Source organism: Ursus arctos, unplaced genomic scaffold (genome assembly GCF_023065955.2).
Source record: "Ursus arctos isolate Adak ecotype North America unplaced genomic scaffold, UrsArc2.0 scaffold_33, whole genome shotgun sequence".
Taxonomy (NCBI): Eukaryota; Metazoa; Chordata; class Mammalia; order Carnivora; family Ursidae; genus Ursus; species Ursus arctos.
This window is the reverse complement of record NW_026623019.1, coordinates 16,683,759-16,707,165: the sequence shown is the minus strand read 5'-3', so window position 1 is coordinate 16,707,165 and position 23,407 is coordinate 16,683,759. Positions and strand designations below refer to the sequence as shown.

The 23,407-nt window shown below is 41.9% G+C and overlaps 1 protein-coding gene across 7 annotated transcripts in view; it reads left to right on the top strand.

Annotated features, from left to right (window-relative positions):
* The window catches only part of PRUNE2 (prune homolog 2 with BCH domain), a 248,761-nt gene that overhangs the window by 68,069 nt on the left and 157,285 nt on the right, over positions 1–23,407 (top strand). For all 7 annotated transcript variants that reach the window (XM_048218336.2, XM_048218334.2, XM_048218335.2 and 4 more), the window contains exons 5-6: positions 2,633–2,785; positions 5,722–5,816. In XM_048218336.2, coding sequence (XP_048074293.1) covers positions 2,633–2,785; positions 5,722–5,816 — 248 coding nt within the window. The remainder of the gene's footprint in view (positions 1–2,632; positions 2,786–5,721; positions 5,817–23,407) is intronic.

The window sequence follows — 23,407 nt, the reverse complement described above, 5'->3', positions numbered from 1 at the left end:
CCCACATCAGGATCCCTGTTCAGCAGAAAGTCTCTTTCTCCCTCTGCCTCTTCCCCTCCCCCACTCATGCTTGCTCTCTCTCTCTCTCTCTCTCTCTCTCTCAAATAAATAAATAAATAAATAAAGTATTTTTTTAAAAAAAGTAAAATGGCTTTCTAATTCTCCCTATATGCCCTGTCTAATTCATTCTCTGCCTGGTAGCTGGAGGGATTCTTATAAACATGAATGTGAACACGTTATCTCTCGCTAGTGAAAACTCTTTCTTTTTTTTTTTAAGTAAATTCTGGGCCAACATAGGGCTCAAACTCATGACTCCAAGATCAAGAGTCACACACTCCACTGACTGAGCCAGCAAGGCACTGCTCATGGCTTCAAAATTTTTAATGCCGCTCTATTTCCTTTAGAATATAAAAGACAAACTTTAAGACAGCTTGTAAGGCCCTTCATGACCTTGCGCCTCCACCTCGCCAACCAAATTTTCCAACATTTTTTTTCTGAAACTGTACTACCTGGCTCTGATTAATTGCTTTCCGTTCCGTGAGGCGGCCAGAGCCTCTCCCACCTCCCTGTCTCTGCACGTGGTCTACCCGACCCAGGATCTTCGTACTTTGCCTTCACCTTAAGATATCCTTCAAGTCTCAGCAAAAGTTAACTCTCTCTACAAAACTTTTTTTGACTCCTAAGTTCTGGCCTAGATCTGGAGTGCTGTGTATTTTCCCAGTGCTATTTCTTATCCCCCAAATAAAGAAATCATCTGCGTTTACTTGTTTGTAGCCCCTGAACTACTCTGAGGTTCACGGGGCATGACTATCTCTATTTCAGTCTTGAATCATTAGCACCTAGCACAATGCCTGGCCTGTAGTAGGTGCTTACTAGTTCTTTGCTGAATGAAGGAAGGAAGGAAGGAAGGAAGGAAGGAAGGAAGGAAGGAATGTTGTAAATATATTAGGCATTATTTGCTTGTTATTTTGATGTTTACATTCATTAATTCCCCATATAACTTAATAAGCTGGGAAAAAAGTATTATTTCTGTTTTAAAATGGGCAAGTGGTAACAGGCCAGATGACTTGCATGAGGTTTTTCAAGATGTTTAATGGTGAGTGTAGATCTAATCTCTAGGTTCTGTAGATTTTAGGATAGATGCTGAGATGGCATACTATGGTTTTCTCTCACTCGCTACATCATTTCTCCTTTTTCATTCCTACCTCTCTCTTCCTTTTGTCTCCCCCATGACTATCATTAAGGTCAGAACAAAAACCAGAGAGATGGTGACATCTTGATTAATCCATAGGTGTGGGCATTTTTAGAGAGTTTAATCATTCACTGTTAAGCAAAACTTTTCTTTCCCCATGGCTCCATGTTAGCCTGGGATCAGGAGGCAGGGGAAGGGGATATGACAGGTGGTAACTCCTCCTTTTCAAGGTATGCGATTGTGCATAGAAATTCCAGGAGTGTGTCAGAGGTGGGTCGTTCATGTCGGCAAATTACTTTGTAATCGAAGTCTGTAGTTTAGACCCAGTTTGTGAATTCTTATAAATAGATGGTGGTGACGTCAAAGCAGTGTGTGGTGCCTGGAAGACAGAGAGTGGGCTTCAGGTGGTAACCTTGTCAGATTGCTTTGCTGTGGACAGTGGGACTTTGTAGTCGTTTCATTGTTAAAAGGAAAAAGTTCCTACGTGAAATCAATACTGTGATGAGTGGGAACAGTCTTCTCTGTGGTCTCTTAAAGGGAATAGTAAAGGGAAATATTAAAAAATTTGAATATTTTAAAATAGTTGGCCATTCAGTTCCATTCTGAAATCATAAAGCAACATACATCATTTTGTATGTTTGTGTGGGAAAAGCTATGCATTTTGTTCCTTTATCCATAAACTCGTACCACAAAGTGCTATGGTCAAGGTATGGAGGTTAATACCTGGTGAACAAAGAGGCAGGGCAGACAGTATCCGAAGGGGTTTCTTTCTTTCTTTCTTTCTTTCTTTCTTTCTTTCTTTCTTTCTTTCTTTCTTTCTTTCTTTTTTAAGATTTATTTATTTATTTGACAGAGATAGAGACAGCCAGCGAGAGAGGGAACACAAGCAGGAGGAGTGGGAGAGGAAGAAGCAGGCTCATAGCGGAGGAGCCTGATGTGGGGCTCGATCCCATAACGCCGGGATCACGCCCTGAGCTGAAGGCAGACGCTTAACCGCTGTGCCACCTAGGCGCCCCCCCCTTTTTTTTTTAATGAGGAAAACTTTATTTTTTTTTGTAATAATATTTTTTTATTATATTATGTTAGTCACCATACAGTACATCCCTGGTTTTTGATGTAAAGTTCCATGATTCATTAGGTGCGTATAACACCCAGTGCTCCATGCAATACGTGCCCTCCTTACTACCCATCACCGGCCTCTCCCATTCCCACACCCCCTCCCCTCTGAAGCCCTCAGTTTGTTTCTCAGAGTCCATAGTCTGTCATGCTTCATTCCCCCTTCTGAAGGGGTTTCTAAAAGCTGCCTCTTGAGTGCTACTCTGTGGAGGCCTCTGGTCCAGGGAAGAAGTTGGAAGGGGAAGTATAGATCGAGAGGCCAGAAAACATTATTTTCCTGGTGCGGCTGGAAAGTTGAAGGCCATTTTCATTCATACCTTTTAGGTAGCATCCTTTTCAAGTGGATGACCATGGGCTCCGAGAAGATCTCAGAGAAGCAAGAAGAAATTCTCTCTATCCTGGAAGACAAGTTTCCTAGCTTGCCTCCAAGAGAGGACATTATCAACGTCCTGCAGGAGACCCAATTCAGTGCTCAGGGTGAGTGACTGTCCCCCAGCTCTGTCGCAGCCTCTGAGTAGGGGAGGTTTATGGGATGGCATGTGGCCGGGGCCCAGAAAGTGAATTTGAGGTTGTCTTCCTTTTCTTCCCTATTGTTTGTGCTCGTGGCAGGTTTCGAGGCACATAACGTCGGCTCACCTGGAAGCAGGCAGCTGATGCAGCCTCTCCTCTGAGGCCTTTGTGTCTGGATATATGGTTAATTCACGCGTCTAATGTGCACCCCAGATGCCTCATTACATGAAATCCCTGTGCGGAGTGGGTTCTATTCTGAGAATATGGCAGGAGCAATGTCAAGCACAATGGGATTTCATAAATCAATTAATTTTAGGAAAGAAAAGAGAAGAAAGAAGACAGCTAAGCAGATAAAAATATTCTCTCAATCTCAGCTTTACCAAGACAATGGGTTTCCTGGCTTAATTGTTTTATAATAATCCTAAATAGATCTAATTCACAGAGTGCCTGATACACACCAAGTTTTGCTGGTATACCTTGGCATGGATTATCTTACTGAGTCTTTGTGGCAACCCTGAGAGTTCAGGTGCTATTATTATCCCCAATTTCCAGATTTGAACACTGAGGCTCAGAGAGGCAGCTTTGCTTTCTTGTCGTCACATACACAGTTGGCAGGTGACCAGGCCAGGACTGAAACCCAGACGTAGACGTAGCTTTCTCCCTTAGTTTGGAACCCCCAGGGGCAGAGCCCGAAGCAAAGCAGCTTATTTGGCAGGTGATCCCTGGGCACACTGACGGGGGATGGCGTGGTCTATCAAGCAGGTTAGCTGTGTGGGAAGTCATGCCTTCATCCCGCAGGGAACCCAAGGAAAGAGTGTGAAATTGCACCTCAGTGTTATCCCACCCGAAAGGGTACAGGTTGTTAAATTTGTCCATCCAAGCTCCAGGGGCTGGTTGGTAAATTTTCAGGAGTTTTTTTTAGTTGGGCGATGTTGGGTTGGCAGCTTGAAATCCACCACCGTGGAAGTATTGACACCACAGAAACGAGCAAACATTACAAACCAGGTTAGTTGCTGATTGTTCAACATTTACCAGCATTGCACTGGACTGTTGAGGGCTACTTGGTCCCAGGAGCTGTGAATTCCCCCAGAGGAGGCTCTGGTGGCCAGAAAAAGGCCTCAGGAAGAGACTCAGGTGCTGGTGTATGGGCATGATGCTGGCGCACACTGTGATGGCAAGATCTGAGCAAGAGTGAGTGGGGCACCGACGCAGCTGCTACCAGTGTACGTGTGTGGATGTACGTGTATTTTGTCATTTACTTTCTTTTTTTTATAAAAATAAATTTTATTTATCTATTTAACAGAGAGAGAGAACACAAAGTAGGGGGAGTGCGAGAGGGAGAAGCAGGTGCTCTGCTGAGCAGGAAGCCTGATGCCGGGCTTGATCCCAGGACCCTGGGATCATGACCTGAGCTGAACGCAGACACTTAACTGACTGAGCCACCCAGGCGCCCCTTGTCATTCACTTTCAAGCCTAGATCAAGCTTTTTTTTTTTTTTTTTAATTTATTTATTTAATTGAGAGAAAAAGAGAGAGAGAGAGAGTGCCGGGGGGAGGGGCAGAGAGTCTTAAGCAGACTCTGCACTGAGCGCAGAGCCTGACGTGGGGCTTGATCTCATGACCCTGAGATCATGACCTGAGCTAAAACCAAGAGTCGGGTGCTTAACCGAATGCACCACCCAGGCACCCCAAAACTAGACCAAGCTTTTAATGTCACAGTATATTCTATAAATCATTTTATGCTGCAGTATAGTTGATGGTGGCCTTTCAGTCTTGAAGTCAAAGAAAAATATTTCGTACTCTGTTTCCCTCCCCACACTGCTGTGATTGACAGAATGTTCTAGTTGGGAGGGAAAGTAGTCAACTCTGGTGTCTTAACATACATCTGGGAAGGATGTATGTGCTCTACTGGGCTTTATTACAGGTCTTCTCCCCCAAGAGGTTAGGCCTAATCACATACAATATCCTAGGGTGAGAGTTAAAAGTCAAGCCAGACCTTTTCCTATTTTTCAGGGATAGATTTTATTGAAGCGCATTGGTTGGCTGACTCAAACTATGCAGTTCTGGATAATTCAGCCATTCCAGATTACTCTTCCCATCATTTAAGGAATCCAGTGGCTCCAATTGCTAAAGTCTATTACAATCCATGCCCATGGATTATAAGTATAACCCATAAATAAATAAATAAAAATAAATAAAAACTCACTTTTTAAATAAAAAGTGCATTTTGAGTAAAGTTACACTAGAAAATATGGGGCCTCAACTAAATCCATCCTGAAAGCAAATTTTGGCCTCGTGAGGTATGACTTAGCTACTTTGCATAATAACGCTAGGTTTTCCTCCTTTGCCCACCTCTCCCCATTCCATTCTCTGCCCTTGTCTGTTATGGGCCTCTAGAAGCTTTTACTTCTGAATGTTTGAGTCCTGTGGCTTCTGGCTCAGTTTGGTTAGTGAGAAGAGTTAGCACCACATGGGGCATGAAGTTCAAGGGAAGGAGAAGAGAGAGGCTGTAGTATTTCTTCCTTGTTTCCTTACTGATTTGATGCTAAGTTTCTGGCAGCCCCTCTCCTCTACTTTCTGTTTCTTTCCTTTGTCCTTTTGCTAGTGTCTGGATGCCTCACCATCCTTCATTCATTTTCTCACTCTCACCACATCTCTGTAAGTGGCATGCCAAAAATCTTATTTTTTCATCATGAAGGGTGAATTCTGTTTCCTGCTGGGAACCTAACTGGTACAAATATTGTCACCAATGTGATTTTTGCCTTCATATGTGTTTACGGATAAAAGAGATCTCAGGGGAGGGGGGATATTGAAATTAACAGGATGAATTCTTTACATGATCCCTTGATATTACCAAGAACAGTTCCCCAAGGGTAACATAATGTTTTCCCCTCTCATCTACAGGTTTAAGTATTGAACGGACAATGCTGAAAGATCTGAAGGAACTGTCAGATGGAGAAATAAAAGTGGCCATTAGTACCGTGAACATGACCCTCGAGGTAAGGGTAGAAATAGTTTTTTGTTTGTTCGTTCGTTTGGTTGGTTGGTTGGTTGGGGTTTTTTTGGCAATGACAGATTTTACAGAACTGCAGTCTGAGCAACTGGTATACAACTCTCTACAGCATAAGTCAGTGTTAGTCTTTTGCTCTGAATGCTTCTTTATGATATATTGGACTAAGAATGTGGGTTATTATTTTGGATGAAACCATTGTGCCAAGTCAATGAAAAATGGCAAACATGGATTCCCAAGGCGAGTGCTATTTCATTCATCTCAGTAAAACAAAACCTAAAACACAAACAGTCACATTTGTATGTGTGCATCTGTATAGTGTGTTTACTAGCGATGATTATATATGTGATTGGATTCACTTCCAGTTTTTCTGTGCACCACCCCACATCGTCCATAGAACTTTTCGAAGAAAACGAGTTGTTCTTTGGCCCTTGTAAGCTATTTGGATGCATGTCATTTTTGGTAATCAATGGTGACAGCTCAAGTATTCATAAAACTCTCCTTCCAATCTATTAAATGAATGACTCAGGGTGCATATTACTCTTGTCGTTGTGTGTTTCCTTGGTAAATTATCTTTTTTCTACTTTGGGGGTTTTCAATGACTTGTATGTTAATCTTAATTAACCTAACTAATGGGGATGATATTTTACAGAAACACATTTGTGCCATGCCGAAGTCTGCGTCTTTCTGTACTATTGTTATATTGCCTTGGTCGAGGCACTGAGCTCTCAAATTTATGGAGATAAAAATTGTCGTATGGCAATTCATCTTTTGGTTTTTAGAATTGTGTATCACCATTCTTTTTCTCGTTCCTCATGGTGTTGATGACGATATCAATGTGTATATTTCTAGGGAATAACAGGCATGCAGGGGGTGTCCATACCTCAGAAAACCCAAGAGCAAAGCAAGAAAAGAGAAATTTTTCTGTAATTTCTTTGAAAAATGTATTCCCAGTTGATTGACATGGTAATTCAGGTCATAGATCCATGTGAGTACAAGGAGGCAGACTGTTGTCACTAGAGAGAATCACATTTGGTGGTTACATGTGCCTCGTAGTCTATAGAGCAGTTCTCATTGTGTGTAGTTGGTAGACTGACACAACTGTTCCTATGGACTTTGAAATTGATAGATGCACCCTATAATTAGATGTTGATGTGACTCAACACAAGAAATACATGCAATTTAGGATGTAGTAACTAGATAATCACCTTCAATTAGAAATCTGCTTTGTGTATAGAAATCCAAGGAAAACATGGATCTTGCAAGGGTCAGTAGCTCAGAGAATCATTTCTCCTAGTTCAAGCCTTAGGGTTTTCTGTCTCCTCTCCCCCCTCCCATGTTTCCCTTCATTTAATGGCATCTTATTAGGTTTTAAATGCCTTGTTTGGAATTCCTTTTTAAATTAACATAGAGCATCTTATAATTGCTTAGGGAACTGTCTGTGGTTAGCAGATTATTTTAAGGCTATTATTATTACAAACTTACCATAGCTTTAACGTACCTTTATATTACAGGGGTATATGAATGAATGACTTTGTCAGAATTGTTAAACTGTAAATGTTTGTCAAGCTGAATAAGTGATAAAATGATCATCTACATCTTTACAGTAATTTACATAGAAGTCCAGTAATTAATCAGGCAATTAACTACATCTTTGGAAAACTATATGATCTTCTGGGAGGAGGAAGAAGGACATTTGTACGTGTAAAGAAGGGTACACAGATTAAATACTAATCGGTGGAATGAGGGCTTTTCACTTGTGCATAATGGGGATAGTAAAGATGACTGCAAAATGGGGAAGTAACTCCTTCGTAACATCCTGTGACTTCTTTGAAAGAGCAAATGCACATTATTTACTCAGTCTGTCCATTGGAAAAATCCCCCAGTTAAGGGCAGAGTTTGGTTTTCTCCACAGAGTGTCCGTGAGGTGGTGTTTTCTCCTCCCTACTCACATGTGATCCTATTTCAGCCTTCCTATCCTGTTCCCATGCACTTCACTTTTTAAAATAATGATGGAATCCCCACAATCTTATTTTGTGTGTTTTGAAACAGCTGTCTAAACACTTTTAAATCTAGATAGATTCTCAAAGAAATATTTTTAGTTCCCATAAGTTTGTCTAAGTCTCATTTGTCCTCCAAAGCATGTCAAGACCTAGCTGCTTCATGATGACTTTTATAAATTCTTCATTGTTTATAACCATCCTATGAACTCTTGCAAAGTTTAGTCTCAAGGACCAACTTAGGACTGAAGTTGTTACCATCATTTCCATTAATTTTGAGCTTGTTTTATGTATTTATTTAATCACAGGCAATATTTTAAGTTAATTGAGTATAATGATGGTATTCTTGACTTTTTTTTTTTAAGAAAGAGTGAGAGCATGGTGTGAGGGGTGACAGAAGGAAAGGGAGAGAGAGAGAGAATCTTAAGCAGACTCCATACCTAGTGGGGAACCTGACATGAGGCTTCATCTCATGACCCTGAGATAATGACCTGAGCCAAAATCAAGAGTTGGACGCTTAACCTACTGAGGCACCCAGGGGCCCTGGTATCTTTGACTTCTGTCTCCCTTTCATTTCCTGGCACAATGCTGGGTATATAATAGATGCTCAGTAAATAGAAATTCTTAGTACATATTGCTGTTTGCAATTTGTCCCTGTGATATCTGATTTTTATTTCCTTTTCAATTTAAATAAAGAGCTAAGGAAGCGAAGCCACCTAGCTGGGCATCCAAGACAATCTACTTTGTTCCCTCCTAATCAATTTTTTCCCCAGATAACTATGTCTGAAGGCTGAGATCATAGAGATCAAATATGGTCCACATATTTGTAAATAGTAACTACTTATCCAGCTGTTCGAAAGTAGATCAGGCACAATAGTTGTTACTGGAAGGAATCTACTGGAAGTTCTGTGACATGTCAGGGAAATGGGGGAAAGGATTCTTTAAATTTTCAGTGGTCCTTCGAAATGCTGCAGGTTCACAGCCGTATGTGTCATAGCCTTTATTTGACTGATGACCCAATTAATTTTGGGAGGTGAAAGTATTGAGAAAATCAGAAGAATCTGTGTCCTTGTGATATACACAGAAGGAATCACTGGTTTAGGAGGTAGAGACCACTGCTTTGACAGATGGGTTAACTGTGGCCTTCTATGGTGTAAGAAGAAAGCTACTAAACCCTTTCTCTCTCATGTTCATGGTAGTATATATCATAAAGAAGAGTTGTAATCTAATCAAGTTTGCAGATGCTGTTGAAAGATCTACCACAGAAAGCAAATAATTATAATAATGCAGAGTTTCAGTACTTTGCTCCATATGAGGTCAGAATGAATGTGACTTTGAGGAGCAATAAATAAAAAGTGGCTGGTCAGAGGGTAGCCCTTCTTACAGAGAGGACTTGGAAGCTAGGACCATGGAGATGGCACTGCTGTTTCTCATTTCACGTGGCCTCCAGGTTGTTCTGAGTCCAAATATAGCACACATCTTGTGGGGCATACACACCACATGCTGCAATTCACTCCATCAATTATCATTGTACCTGATCCTTTTGGGCCCTTTCCATTGCTTGCCAATTTGATTACCAAGAGAAACGCAGGTTTCCAATCCTTCATTTTGTTTTCTATTGAAGTGTCATTGACACACAAGTTTCCATGAGTTTCAGGTGTACAACCTAGCGATTGGACAAGTCTCTATGTTATGTTATGCTCAACACACATGCAGCTTCCAATCCTGCATTTTAGCAGCAGAACCAGTAGAGGGAAATAAAGGTCGCCAAAACCTAAATCCATATTAAAAACTAGAAAGTATAAAAATGAAAAGTAATACAGCCTCAATCAGAAAAGAAAAGAAAAGAAAAGCATTTATGGTTGTGAAAGCATATGCTTCACTGGGACCAACTTTGCCTGCGTTCTTTTACCAGAAATGAAGTGCTGATTATACATCGTGGGCCTAGTATACCCTAGTGTACCCTAGTATACCCCTTAAGGGGAAGGGGCAGATCTTTCCATTCCAGTGAGATACCACCACAGCAACTGAGGTTAACCACATTAATGGTTCCCTTGCTAACATCCAATATGATTACACCTACTTTAAGCATCTCCCAAAAGCTGTGAGTCATTAGCGTCTTTCCTCAGGAAGGACCATCAGCAGGCATCAGACTTGATTACTCCCTGTTATGATCCTGACGTTAGGATTCATTCCGGCATTTTTACTGTATCAGTTTGCTCAGGCTGTCATAAAAAAATGGCACAAATGGAGTGACGTAAACAACAGAAATTTAGTGTCTCACAATTCTGGAGGCAAGAAGTTCACGAGCTGGCATCAGGGCTTCCTCCTGAGGGTCGCGAGTCTCTTCCATGCCTCTCACCCAGCTCCTGGTGGTTTGCTGGTGTCTTTGGCATTGCTGGGCTGGTAGAAGTGTCATTTCCATCTCTGCTTTCATGTTCACATCATCTTTCCTCTCTCCTTGTCTCGGTGACCAAATGTGCCCTTTTTGTGTGGACACCAGTCATACTGGATTCAGGCCATCCCCAGTGACCTCATCTTTATTATATCTGCAGCAACCCTGTGTCCGAATAAGGTCACATTCTGACGTACCGGAAGTTAGGACTTCAGTAAAAATACACATTGTGGGGGGGCACAATTCAACCCATAACATAGACTATTTATAAAAGCAGTAATTTTCCAGACAATTTAAGTGAATAAAACGTGCAAGACTGACTGAATCGGTTGCCTGCTAAGCACATTTCATCTGTTGCTTCCACACATTTTTTTATTTTTATTTTATTTAAATTCAATTAGCCAACATATGTAGTACCTCATTATGCTTCCACATGTTTTTATTTCAATGAGGAACAGTGGGGATTTTCTACTCTTGAGATGTTGTCTCCTTTATTGGGAGCTGGAGTCTGAGGGAAGTGTTCAGGCTTGTTTTCTCTCTGGGGCTCCGCTGTGCTCTCAGCCCCAGGCCTCCTCATGACCAGACACTCTGCTATTTGAAACCTGGCATAGAACACATGGGATGCATTCTGGTAAAGTGACTCAGACCGCTGACTCATTCTGCCCTGTAGAGATTACCAGCCAAGCTGCACCTTGGAACACTGCAGAGGGAAAAATACCAACATTTTCCCTCAGCACTCAGAGCACAGAGCAGAATGAATGCCCAGATCACTGCTAAACTTCCCAAACAAAAGGGAACGTTTCCTCAGGGCACGATGAAGCATCATTGAACCACTGTAACCTGTGCTTTAAGACTGAGCAAAGCAGTCCGAAATCTGGTTTACCAATTTTAAGCACCATATGTGATTTCTCATTGTTGGAGCTTGAGAGTTTTTGGAAATCAAGATGGAAGTACCACTAGAATATTTACCTACCTTGTTGTGTCGTGGAATGTGCAGTGGGAATATTTGGGGGGAGCGTAGATGATTTTTGATTAGTGTATTATTGTGAAGAATATGGTAGATGATTTTTCAAAGCCAACTAGCCAACCAGTGGAAACACATATGGAACCTCTCCTCCAGGTTTTCGGGTCATAAGTCCCTCCTCGTGAGTCCGGGCCGGCCACCTCCTTCTTGCTAAAGAGTTCACGTTTAATGTTGAGCACTCACTGTGTGCCAGACTGTAGAGTGAGGACTTGCAAGCATCATCTCATTTAATCTTCCCAGAAAGCCCGTGAGGCAAGGGTGCTGTGGTCACCCCTGCACAGGTTAAGGTAGCTGTAGCAGCTGTAACAGATAAACCCCAGCTCTCAGAGACTCAACACCAAAGTTGTTCCGTTTTGCTCGTGTAGTGATCCACTTTGGTGTTCCTGGTCCAGTGGCCACGGGCGATTCTGAGACCATGTTCAACATTGCGTCTCCTAAGATGCCTGTGGACACCTCCGTCCTATCACTGGGATGGGGAAGAGCGTGGAGAGCCGCAGTGGGAGGTTTCATGGATCTGGTCTGGATGTAGCATCCATCACTTTGGCTCACCTCTCATTGGCTCTGTCATGTGGTCCCTTCTAGCTGTAGGATCTAGCTATGTGCCCAAGAAGAAGAATCACTTTGAAGAATATTAGCCAGTCTCTGGCACAATCTTTTGGGGGTGAGAACACTGGAATCTAGAAAGATGAAAACATTTATCTAATGTAGAGGCAGAGCTAAAAGCCATGTTTGTCCTGCTCCACTGCTATCTTCACTACAGGACATGGTACCCAAGGGCAAGACTCGTTGTAGTCTTGAGGCCCATCCAGGGCTTCACTAATGAGTCATCTAGAGTCAGTGATTGCCCTAAACTTGGGGTGTCAGAGAGCCTAGACCTCCCCAAGCAGTCCGTGGTTGAATTCTCCTTTTCCCTTACTCCTCATACCAAGCCCCCTTCCTCTATACCTTCATGTCTTTACTTCTTTTAAAAATCATTTCAGTTTTGATCTGTAAAATTTAACTTTGAAGTATTCGTAGTGAAAGTAATTCTCAGTCTCTAACCCAGAGGAGATTTGGTAAATAAATCAAGTATATACAAGTAATAGGAACAACGATTATGGAACAAGAGACTGGGTAGGACATATCATGTATGCAGGAAAGAAGTGTGATGTTTCTTCTCAGCCTGACTCAAGAATTCAAGGATACGAGTATTCTGGTTTGCCTTGCTGTGATAAACAACTTGTTTCAAATCGCTATTCCAAATGGAGAGCAGCCTAATCAGTTGGTGAAAAAGAATTTAATGGTAGAGATCCTTCATTGAAATGAAACAGTATTACTTTTGAGCACTATACTTACTCCAAATAACCAAAGCTCTGAGTAGTTGAGGTCTTAGGAGTTCTCAGCTCATACCTGGCTCAAGGCTCCAAAGGGATTCAAAGCAAATGCCAAACACAGGTAACTTTCATGGTATGAATTTAATAATCAGTGTGTCTGAGGCATCTGGAATATACATTTAGACCTAATAACGCATAGCTTCTTGAGGACAGCGGCAGGATAAAAACATGAAGATAGAACCACAAAAGTAGACTTGCACGCCTTTTGAGCTCCATTGAATGGTTCATGGGTGGCACAGTCAGGTAAGTGTCTGCCTTTGGCCCAGGTTGTGATCCCAGGTCCTGGAACTGAGCCTTGGTCGTCCTCCCTGCTCAGTGGGGAGTCTGCTTCTTCCTCTCCCTCTGCCCCCCACCCCACTCGTGCTCGCTCACTCTCTCAAATAAATAAAAACCTTTTTAAAAAAAGAAATCCTTATTTAAAGAATGGCTTATCATCTCAGTGGCAGCAACACTTTGTCTTTGAAACAAAATGTTCTAAGCAGCTAAATCTTATATTTAGAATCCTTACAATTTGTATGTAGGTAGCTCCTTTTGCAGATGGCCAAAAATATTTCCAAGACACCAAAGAAAGCCTGCAAAACCAGCCTACCCAGAAGTGCCTTATGACGGAGTTCCCGTTACATATCTACGGTTGGGATTGAGTTGGAGCCAAGTTGATGTTTCGGTGACAACTTTTCTCTCTTTTACCTATTGGCCAATTTCAAGTGGACTTAAAAGATTCACAAAACTTAACCCAGCTAGCCATACTTCTCTGTATTTATTTCCCTAAATGGTACAAAATACCTCAGTACAGTTTTTCTAGCAATCATTTTGCTGCAGGAATGAGATAAACAGTGACCCAAACTTTAAAGATTATAAAGTTACTCACTACGCACTGTGCTTTTTTGGGCATAGGGTGGTGCCCTGGACCTCTGTCTTTCTCTCCTGTTAACACTGACAAAAATGCATTTACATGGAGGGAATGGGACGTGAGGTAGAGAAAACACAGAGCCTGCCCCGAGGGTAAACCTCTCCTCGGGGCCCAGAAATCCCCACTGACTTCCCTGGGCAACTGTGCAGCGAGAATGAGATAATGAGATAAGATGGAAGGCTGAGGGGAATGTAAGTGATGCTAGCCTCAAAAATGGTTATTTGGCTCCGTGCAGAAAGTGAGCAAGCTGTGGAAGGAACTCCATGCCATTCCAGGAAGCCCAAATATGGTTGATTGGTAGTGAATCGACAAGGTAGGGTCAGTGCCCCCACCTGATGGCATTTTACTTTCTGTGTCTCTAGCGGAGAGTGGCTTTGTAAGATGCAGATTTATAGGCAAAGGTGGATGTGTATGATTCATTACCATCCCCCCCTTTTTATTACATTTTGTTCTCACCCCCACCCCAACATGTCCTTGTACCTGCTTTTGTACCAAGAGCATGGAACAAAACAGGACTGCAATACCCTGAGCCAGAATTCCTGACATCATGGTGCATTGGGTCCAGTTGGCTCCCCTCTCCTCGCCTCCTCCTCACAGTGAAACGGTGTTCCAGTTATGTGCTGCTGTGTCGCGAGCCATTCCAAGAACCTGGAGGCTTGAAATAAGATATTAGTATTTCTTCTAGTCTATGGGTTTATTGGGTTCAGCTGGGCAGTGCTTGCATGGGGTTTCTCACGTGGTGAACAGTCAGATGGCGGTTAAGTGTGAGCTCAGTTGTGACCGTCACCTGGCTTGGGTTTGTCCCAGCATGACTCTGAGAGAGACTTGCCACAGGAGCGAGCTTTCTGAGAGAGTCAGGCGGCAGCTGCAATTTCTGTGACCTAACTTAAAATGTCTCAGAGTATGACTTCCACCATTTTCTATTGTTCAGTCAGGTCTCAGAGATCAGCGCAGACTGATGACAAGGGAAATTGGCAGTGGTATGCTGGTAGGTGTCTGGGAAAAACAATACACACACACACACACACACACACACACACAAACACACTCATATTACTGTTACAAATAATATATAGCACACAATTTACAAAAAAAACCCTCTTCTTTGTAAATAACTGTATCATCAATTAAATCTCACGAATGAATTAGTTCATTTTTGTGCAACTCTTGCATTCTAGTCGACAAATGGGTATAGTTTCAATAAGAATGGAGCTGGTATTTCTGTTTTCCTTAAGAAAGTGAAACAACAAAGACTTTTGTCTAAACATCACCTGCTTGTCAACACCAGGAAGGACTACTTTGCTGAATTAAAGAATAGTTTTCAAATACTGGAAGATCGCGTCCTCAGGGTTTTTTTGGGTTTTGTGCGTGTGCTGTTCACAATGGGGTGGCCAGAGACACAACACGCTTTGAAGTTTAACTTATGTTTTAAATTTTTCTCTATTACTTTCTTAAGTCCAGACCTGGCAGATTGTGCTTGTAGAGAGCCAGATCGTAGATAGTTTAGATTTGGGGGTCCAAGATGCAAGCTTGAGGATATTTTATAGGAATTTGAGTAGCAGCTATTTGAAAACGTTTAGTTCATGGGCCATTACAAAGTGGGCTGCATTGGTCTGTGGACTTAGTTTGCCAACCTGATCTGTGGAAGCAATAAAACAATAAAACAAGCTTTGATATGTAGTGTTTGCCAATTTCCATAAATACTCTTACTATGACTGATTTGCAAGCACCAATATGATCTCATCAAAACAGTTGGGAATAGTTGATAATACTTCATTGTATAATTGGAATTTGGTCCTAAGTGTTCTCACCAAGGGGGCGGGGGGGAGGGGAGAAAAAGATAAAATTCTAGCTATGTGAGGTGACGGATGTATGAATTAACTTCATTGTGGGAATCCTTTCTCAATGTATACATATATCAAACCATCAAATTATAGCCTTTAAATATATTATAATTTTACTTGTCAAACAATACAAATGGGGAAGAGATGTGCAGAAGCCTGCCATTATATAGCATTTCTGCCACGAGGGTATTATAGGTGTAAATAATCCAAAGAACACAGATAATAGTAACAGATGATAAAATAATTATGAAGGGATGCATTTCAGAATTTGACTTTTGTTTTTGATACGACTTATTTAATGTAAAATATGTGATTTGATTTTTGTAATGGTTGTGTTTAATTTGCAAATGGTGGGTTTGCAGATTTTCCCCCAGTTTTATAATTGTCTCTTGCTAACCTGTACAAGTCAGTTCCAGCACACCAGTGGGAATTAGACCCCAATTCTTTTTTTTAATGATTTTTGCTTTTTTTAGTTATTTATGAGAGAGAGAGACAGACCGATAGACAGAGCGGAGGGAGGGGCAGAGGGAGAGGGCAAGAAGACTCCATGCTGAGCACAGAGCTTGATGGGGGCTCAATCTTACGACCCTGAGATCATGACCTGAGTCAAAACCAAGAGTCAGATACTTAACCGATTGAGTCCCCCAGGCTCAATTCTTGATGTGAAGAGGAGCAGGTGTGCAGGCAGAGGGAAGAGATTGAAAGTGGCTATCTTTGGAGTCTGCTTACCCAAGGAGGGAATTGCTTTTGGTATCCAAGGCTGTGTCATTCGGTCCCAGACTTTTTTCTATAAATCAAGGAAAAGTAGAACCTTCATTTATGATTCAGAAGTTACTTACCTGCTTTCATGCATTTTGGCCAACAGTTAATATCCCATATTTCCAACAGTTAATAATCTCAGCTCAGATTAAGAGTAGGCAGGGCCACCCAGCAGTGGGAGATAACGGGTCATGTGTACAGTACTGAACAGCATCGAGTAATTAGTCTTTGAGGCCTTTCCTGTTTGGACACAGAACAGCACAGCCACCCCCGCCTTCGCTCCTCAGTCAGTCACCACACATGCTGGGGACTCAGGCTCTTGTCCTGGCAGCCTGTTTCCCCCCTCCCTGCTCTCCTTTCTTTAGCTGGAGACAAGAGCCTGCTCTCTCCAGCTACACATGGTTCCACTTTCTTCCTGAGCTTCCACAGCACGGGCTGCATTAGTGAGTCCTGTAACCGTCTTTGGACCACACCAGGGATTGTCTGTATCCCTTCATGGCTCTCTGCCTTTTCTCCCCTTTTTGCACACCTTTGCCTTTTCCACATGTCCACCTGTTCCTCAGAATCGCTGCTCCAGTCCTCACTGCCTGAGTGTTACCACGCTTCCTTCCAGTAGCTTCCTAATGCATATTTATCATTAAAAAGCCAATAAAAAGAAGTCTTTTATACGTCATCAAAATGCCTATGGCTCTCCATTTGCAAGTGGTATTTCTGGTACCTCCGTCACTTTATTTGGGGACCTCATTTACATTCACATTCACCTTTGGGGAAATGGCCATATTATCAGAAGGCATTCTGAATAAATTCTTGTGTTACTGCATCATCTGTAAATACCAACTGTACATGTCTAGACCTTCAAAAGTCATAAGCAGGCAATTCTGTTTTATTGAAATCCTTTCGTAGGATGAGGTCAGTTGACCCTTACCTTGTGAAGGAACCCAAGTATCAATGCCCATCTTTCTGATAAGGGAGCTCCAGGAAATTGGTAGAATTAGGCACCTCTTTTGTTTGCCCTTCAAGAAATGTTGGTATTTGGAAAGCTAATAGGTAGACTTTGGTTCTAGTCACTTTAATCTTCCCATAAGATGGCAAAGAAACGACAAAACACCCCTATTAAGATCCTTCCCTCTCCTCACCACTTCAGCCCGGCTGAGAGAATTAAGAACCAGCATCTCACAAAATCCACCTGTGACAATTTGAACTTTCTTCATGGCACAATATCAGATTCTCTTCTGCATCTCCGTTCATGAGGAGGGAAACCCTCAGGACATAGTGATATGCTGGGACGACTGCTCTTTCGCTCTGTAAATACATTTTTTAAGTGTACTATAGTGTCATTTTGATGGTTTAATTTCTGGAAGGATTTGACTAATTGCATTTTTAGGAACGTATTCAGACCAGTTTTAGCTGCCTGGCATTACTTTTAATAGCAGCTGTTGCTTACCTTTTCTCTTGTTTATTCTCTCTCTCTCTCTCTCCCACTTTCAGAGTTATTTTGCTGATTTGGAGACCTGACCTCAGTTTAAATTAGTTCGTCTGTAACAGTCCTGTGAATCACATGCAATATTTTAATGGTTAATTACTGCATTACACCAACTTGTCATAGAAAAGTAGGCTGTGAAGCTAAAGGAAAATTGCTCCCTTTTCTTGTGACAGAAGAAACCTCAACAAAAGAGAGACAGTGGAGCGTGGCTGTCTGAATGCCCCTTTCCTGTCTGTGTACATAAATGCTGAATCGGTTCCCTGAGTAACGAGGACTCTTTCTCAGTTCGTGCTGAAATGAAATAATAAATTTATACCAAACAGCCAGTGGCAATTCAGAGAAATAAGGAGACTCAAACAAAGGAATAATTTAGGATGGTTACTTTCTAGAATAGACCTCTTTTTTGTTGTTTCTTAATCAACAGTGATGGGTAAGGTCGGGGGCGGTGAGGTCTAGTGGAGAAGAGTGGGTTATGATAGGTCGGTGGTGTCGCCTAGTGGTGGAAAAGGAAAACAGATAAGGTGCTAGAACTAGGATTTGGTACTTTATTCTTTTTTTTTTTTTTAATAATGATTTTTTATTATATTATGTTAGTCACCACACAGTACATTTGGTACTTTATTCTTCTTTTATTCCTTCAAATGAATAATTTAATGTGCATTATATTCCTAGCACGGAGCTAGTCAACACCTTGAATAATTCAAGTTACAAAAATAAATATAATCGTAGCCAACATTTGTTGAGTGTTTACGATGTACATACGTTGTATTCCAACCCAGGGACTTCTATGACAAGTCTTTCAGATGGGTCTATCCTTATTTCCATTTTATAAGTGGATTGTGATAGAGTCTTCTAGAAAAAGTAGCTCGTGACATTAAGTGTTTGTGGCTATGTCTTGCCTTCCAACATAGTAGAGTAGCATTCTTTTCATGATGCCATTATGAAATCTAATTGTCCTTTTCTTCTCAAATGCCCATGCCAAGTACATCAGTTCTGGCCTTTAAAAGTACTTTTTACCTCAAACCGAAAATGAAACAGTCATTTTCTACCTACCCTCCCATGTCATTACCTACCTATCCGTGGAGCCCAAACAATGAGGCTCCCAACTTATACTACAGTCACTAACATCACTAATTCATCCTATTGCACATCAGATTGGATAATGTGTCCTTGGTGCAGCAGGGTTGAAAAGGAGGGCTTGAATGCATGCACTCATTTCATTATCCACTTAAGCACTCATTAACATAGTCATTTGTCATCAAACATTTATTGAGCAGCTACCATGTAGGTGAAATATGGACCTGATACTTCAATATAGTGGTTTCCATCCTCCTTAAGCTTATGAATGATTGGTAATTCTAATTGACTTTAATGGGCCAATGCAGGATACCAGAGTTTCTGACTCTATAGCTCTGCGGTGGGACTCAAAAATTTATATTTCTAGTAAGTTCCCTGGGATGCTGATGCTGCTGGCCCAGAGACCACAGTTTGAGTTCCATTGGCTTAGAGCCATTTGATTCAGGTCCCGGCATTTGGATGTGCAGACACATATACTGAGGAAGGGAACTGGCATTCATTGACTACCTACTATCTCGCCAGCACTATGATAGGTGCTTTAGGTTAGTTAGCTTTCAAAATTCTGAAACCTTCCCAAAAAATTCTGCAACCTTCCTTTTGACATGACATGACATAGGTAGTTATTACATTTATTTTACAGGTCGATAAACTGAGACTCACGGAGGGAAAATGAACTACCTCAAGCCACAGAGTAGGCATTCCAACCCAGGGACTTCTGATTCCAAAGTCGTTATTCTTTCCCGATTGTTCTATGTTGGATCACAGAAGAATAAGCTTATTGTTATCATCATCATTGTTATTTCTCATCAAGTATGAGAGAGAAGTTCTGATAGAAAAGATAAGAAAGGCTGTGTTTCCCCAAAACTTAGTGGCTTCAAAGACAACAATTTAGTATTTCTCATGATTCTTCAGGTCTTGCCTGAGCTCACTCATGCAGCTGCAGTCAGCTGATGGCTCTGATGTGGCTGGGTCATGTCGGGTGGCCTCATCACATGGATGGGGCCTCAGCTGGGAAGGTTGGAAGGGATGGCTGGGTGGCTGAGCCTCTCCTTAGATGTGGTCTTTCATCCCCGGCTTCTTCACCTGAAAACAGAAGCCTTCAAAATGGAAAAAGCAAGAATTTTGGGGGCTCTCAAGTTCCATAAGGTCAAACCACATAGCGCCAGCCCAGACAAAGAGTGAGGAAAGAGACTCCACCTCCAGATGGGAGGAACTGGAAATAATTTGTGGCCATTTAAAATCCATCAGACCTCCAAACAGGACTGTCTGGTAGTTATCTAGTTTCTTAAGTATTTGTAACTTTTTCATGGTTTTAGTTGTCTTCGATTTTATTCAGATAAAGACCATCCTATTAAGTGTTCTTAAGCCCATTAGAAGAGTCACATAAGTAATGAATGTTGGAAGAGGACAGTGATGAAATGAAGTTCTTGCTTGTTGACTGAAGCAACTGATGATACATCTTGTCTCCGAGGATGGGACCAGGGCTCCAGGGCATCTGTATTCTCCTTGCAGGCTTAAAGGTCTTCAGTAATAAGAAGGTTTTTATGAAATAGTTTTAAAATACTTATGAAGATTTACTTTGACGGGCACCTGGGTGGCTCAATCGGTTAAGTGTCTGCCTCCAGCTCAGGTCATGATCTCAGGGTCCTGGGATCGAGCCCCACGTTGGGCTCCCTGTTCAGCAGGGAATCTGCTTCTTCCTCTCCCTATGCCCCCCCACCCCGCTCCTGCTCCCTCTCTGTCAAATAAATAAAACCTTAAAAAACAGATTTACTTTGATTTTTCAAGAATTCATAATAATAGGAAATTAGAATGTAAACGGACATCTAGGTGATCAGGTTAGAAATGTTCATTCAAAACACTTATGGAAGAGGAAACTGGGCAAGTTTGCATTTGTGTATGGATAGTATAGTTTCAAAAATATAATGTTTGCACGTCTCAAGGTAATATATTTGTAATGAGACATTATTGATCTCAACAGAATAGGCTGCCTATTTGAGGAAAGTCTGTTGAGGTGAGCCATTTTATCAGCTTGAAGGCAGAGGGAGGGATACTGCAAGGAAGAGAGTGGTATCCCAGGGGTTGACACCCTAACCCCGACAGGGAAGAGAAGAGAAGGGAGAAGTTTTCCAGAGCCTGGAAGGGGAAGACTGAAAAGAGATGGCCACCTCAAGAAGAGTCCTTGGCCAAGGAGTGGCCAAGTTCAAGGTGATCCCAACACCCACTGGGGTTTTCCGTTGGCTGAAACCAACAGGAAACCGGAGGCTTGGAAGAAACTCTAGATGCTGTCTATGAAGCCACTGCTGTGGCAGAGGGCAGGGTGGAGGAGAGTGGAGAAGGCTCTTCAGGGACACAAGGAAGACAGCTTGTAGACAGACCTAACTGAGTTCAGTTAGAAGACTCAGCTGACGTGCCAAGGCAGTACAGAACCCTTCCCAAGGTGATGTGTGAGGCTGTGATACACAATTTTCTGAAGAAGTGGATGAAACATAATTACAGTGCTTTTAAGCTTCTCACTATCTTAGAAGAAATAAAAGGATTGAAATTTGGAAATAGAAAAGAGGACACATCTCAAGATGTGTGTGTCCCATATGACTGAGGCTGAGGCAGCATCAATCCCTCACCTCAAGCCAGGGGCAATAGGTTCTGGAAAGCCTCCTCTGAGAGACTCATATGTGCCCCTTCAGTTTGGGGGGACACTGCTGTTTGGGCAAATGTTTCACTCTTAAGGGCAAAAAACATGTAGATGGGCTATGTTAACAGAGAGATCCAGAACAGGTGGCTTCACGGAGTAGCCATCACCCCGAGAAAACTGTTGGGGTAAAATGAATGCAGGAATATTTATGTGGGCCAGATCTGAGCCACGTGCAGGAGACAGCCAGGGTGCATTTTGTAATAGATCCTGCCCGAGAGGGCTGACTTGAAGTGAAAACAGAGCAGAACTCAGCTGGGAGAAGCCAGAAGCAGAGGCAGCTTCCCCAGGGCTGGGGAAGTGATGAATAGGTATGGATTCCAACCGTCCAGGAGTGTAGGGGAGATACGGTACAAGAGCTCTGACGGTCCACCAGGAGCCCATACAGTGACCCACCTGTGAAGAGCTGGAAGCTCTAGTATGCAGGTAGACCATAGAGTAACAACGAAGTTTTCTACTCTTCCTACCTCATCTGACTTCCTTGTCCCTGAGGAAGGTCAAAGGTCCAAAACAACAGCAAGATGAATGAGGAGTAGAGGGGATGGGTGGGGAAGGAATGGAGGAGAGACCATACTGCCTCCCACCAGCAGTGGGCCTCCCTAGGGGAGGGTAAAAGCTTAACTCCATAAAAGACCCCAAGTTTGACTATGAAATCGAGACTCCATCTTGTGGATTGAAATGTCTGAGAAGCTTTGCTTCCTGAGAGTAACAAAAGCATGTCTGGAAACATCATGGCGTTTGCCCGATGTTTTTCATAGGCTCGGGGCAAGAATTAGCCCCATAGCGTGATCCTACTCTTGCACCTTGTGAGTCCTGCTTGTTGCACGGACCTGTATATATACCTGTAGGGAAACATGAGTTACTGTTTTCTCTGAGTTAAGGAAGGTGGTGGTGTTCCTTTCCCCATTCCTTCCTTTCCTTCTGCCAGGTATTTGGTTCCTTTGTGAATTCTCTCTTCTTAAAAGCTGTCTTGGTTTTTTTCTGTATGACAATCTGTTGGAAGCCAAATGGAGAAAGCAGTGAAGGAGGGAGCAAACAATGTGTTTTTGCTTAAAGGCCTGTCTTCTAAGGATATCCCTGGGCTTACAACGTTTTGGCTGTATGAACCCAAAGTGAAGTGATTTAGAACTGAACTATACTTGACAGGAAAGTGTCTTGGTATCAGCATGAATATTAAGAGCTGGTGTGTCCAGGACCAAGATTTGTGGCATATTTTAAGCATGTTATATATAAAGGGGAGGGGGAGAAAGCTTTCTTCTTGGAACACCCTGATAGAACTTTCCAATGATTAGTACCTTTTTTTTTTGCTGACAAATTTAAAGTTCACGAAGCTTTCTATTTTTTGTGTTTAATGAAGATTTATTTACAAGTTTCAACTCTGGATATCCATCCGTTGTTGGATTTTAGTTTTGTATATTTGCAAACTTTCTTCCATTTTATATTCATGTCCCGTGCTGGGCACCAACACGGTACACGAATTTGTTTTTGTTGCTAAAAAAGCAAGTAAACATGTTAACATTTAATCTTCCAGTAATGGAAACGGAAACAAAAATCTCAGCAACTTACAATGCTGTTCGGAGATATTTTTCCACTGCCTGTTGTGAGAAGTTAGGGTATGTAACATAAATGATGTATGGAGCCGTAGGAATGCGACTTTTCCAGACTACCTTATGTCTAAGGAACATTAAACATAGGGTTCTCGTTTAGCAAATAAATAACCATTCATTTCAATGGCTGCGTAGTCTGGACTTTCGTGCATATTTTTGCAAAGATAAGGAGAGGCCATTAGGGATTTAATATAAAATAAATCGCCAAGGGGTCTTCTTGTAGTCCTAGTCTTTCTGCCACATGGTGTGTTACTAATGTGCATAAATGGGCTTAAATGAATTTGTTATCTGTATTACATTTGCAGTATGTATATATTTATATATTATTTTTTAATTGTGTTTAAAAATAAAACATTAAATACATCATTTTGGAGACTTGAAAACGTAGAATACGTAAATCAATCAGCTTCAATTAG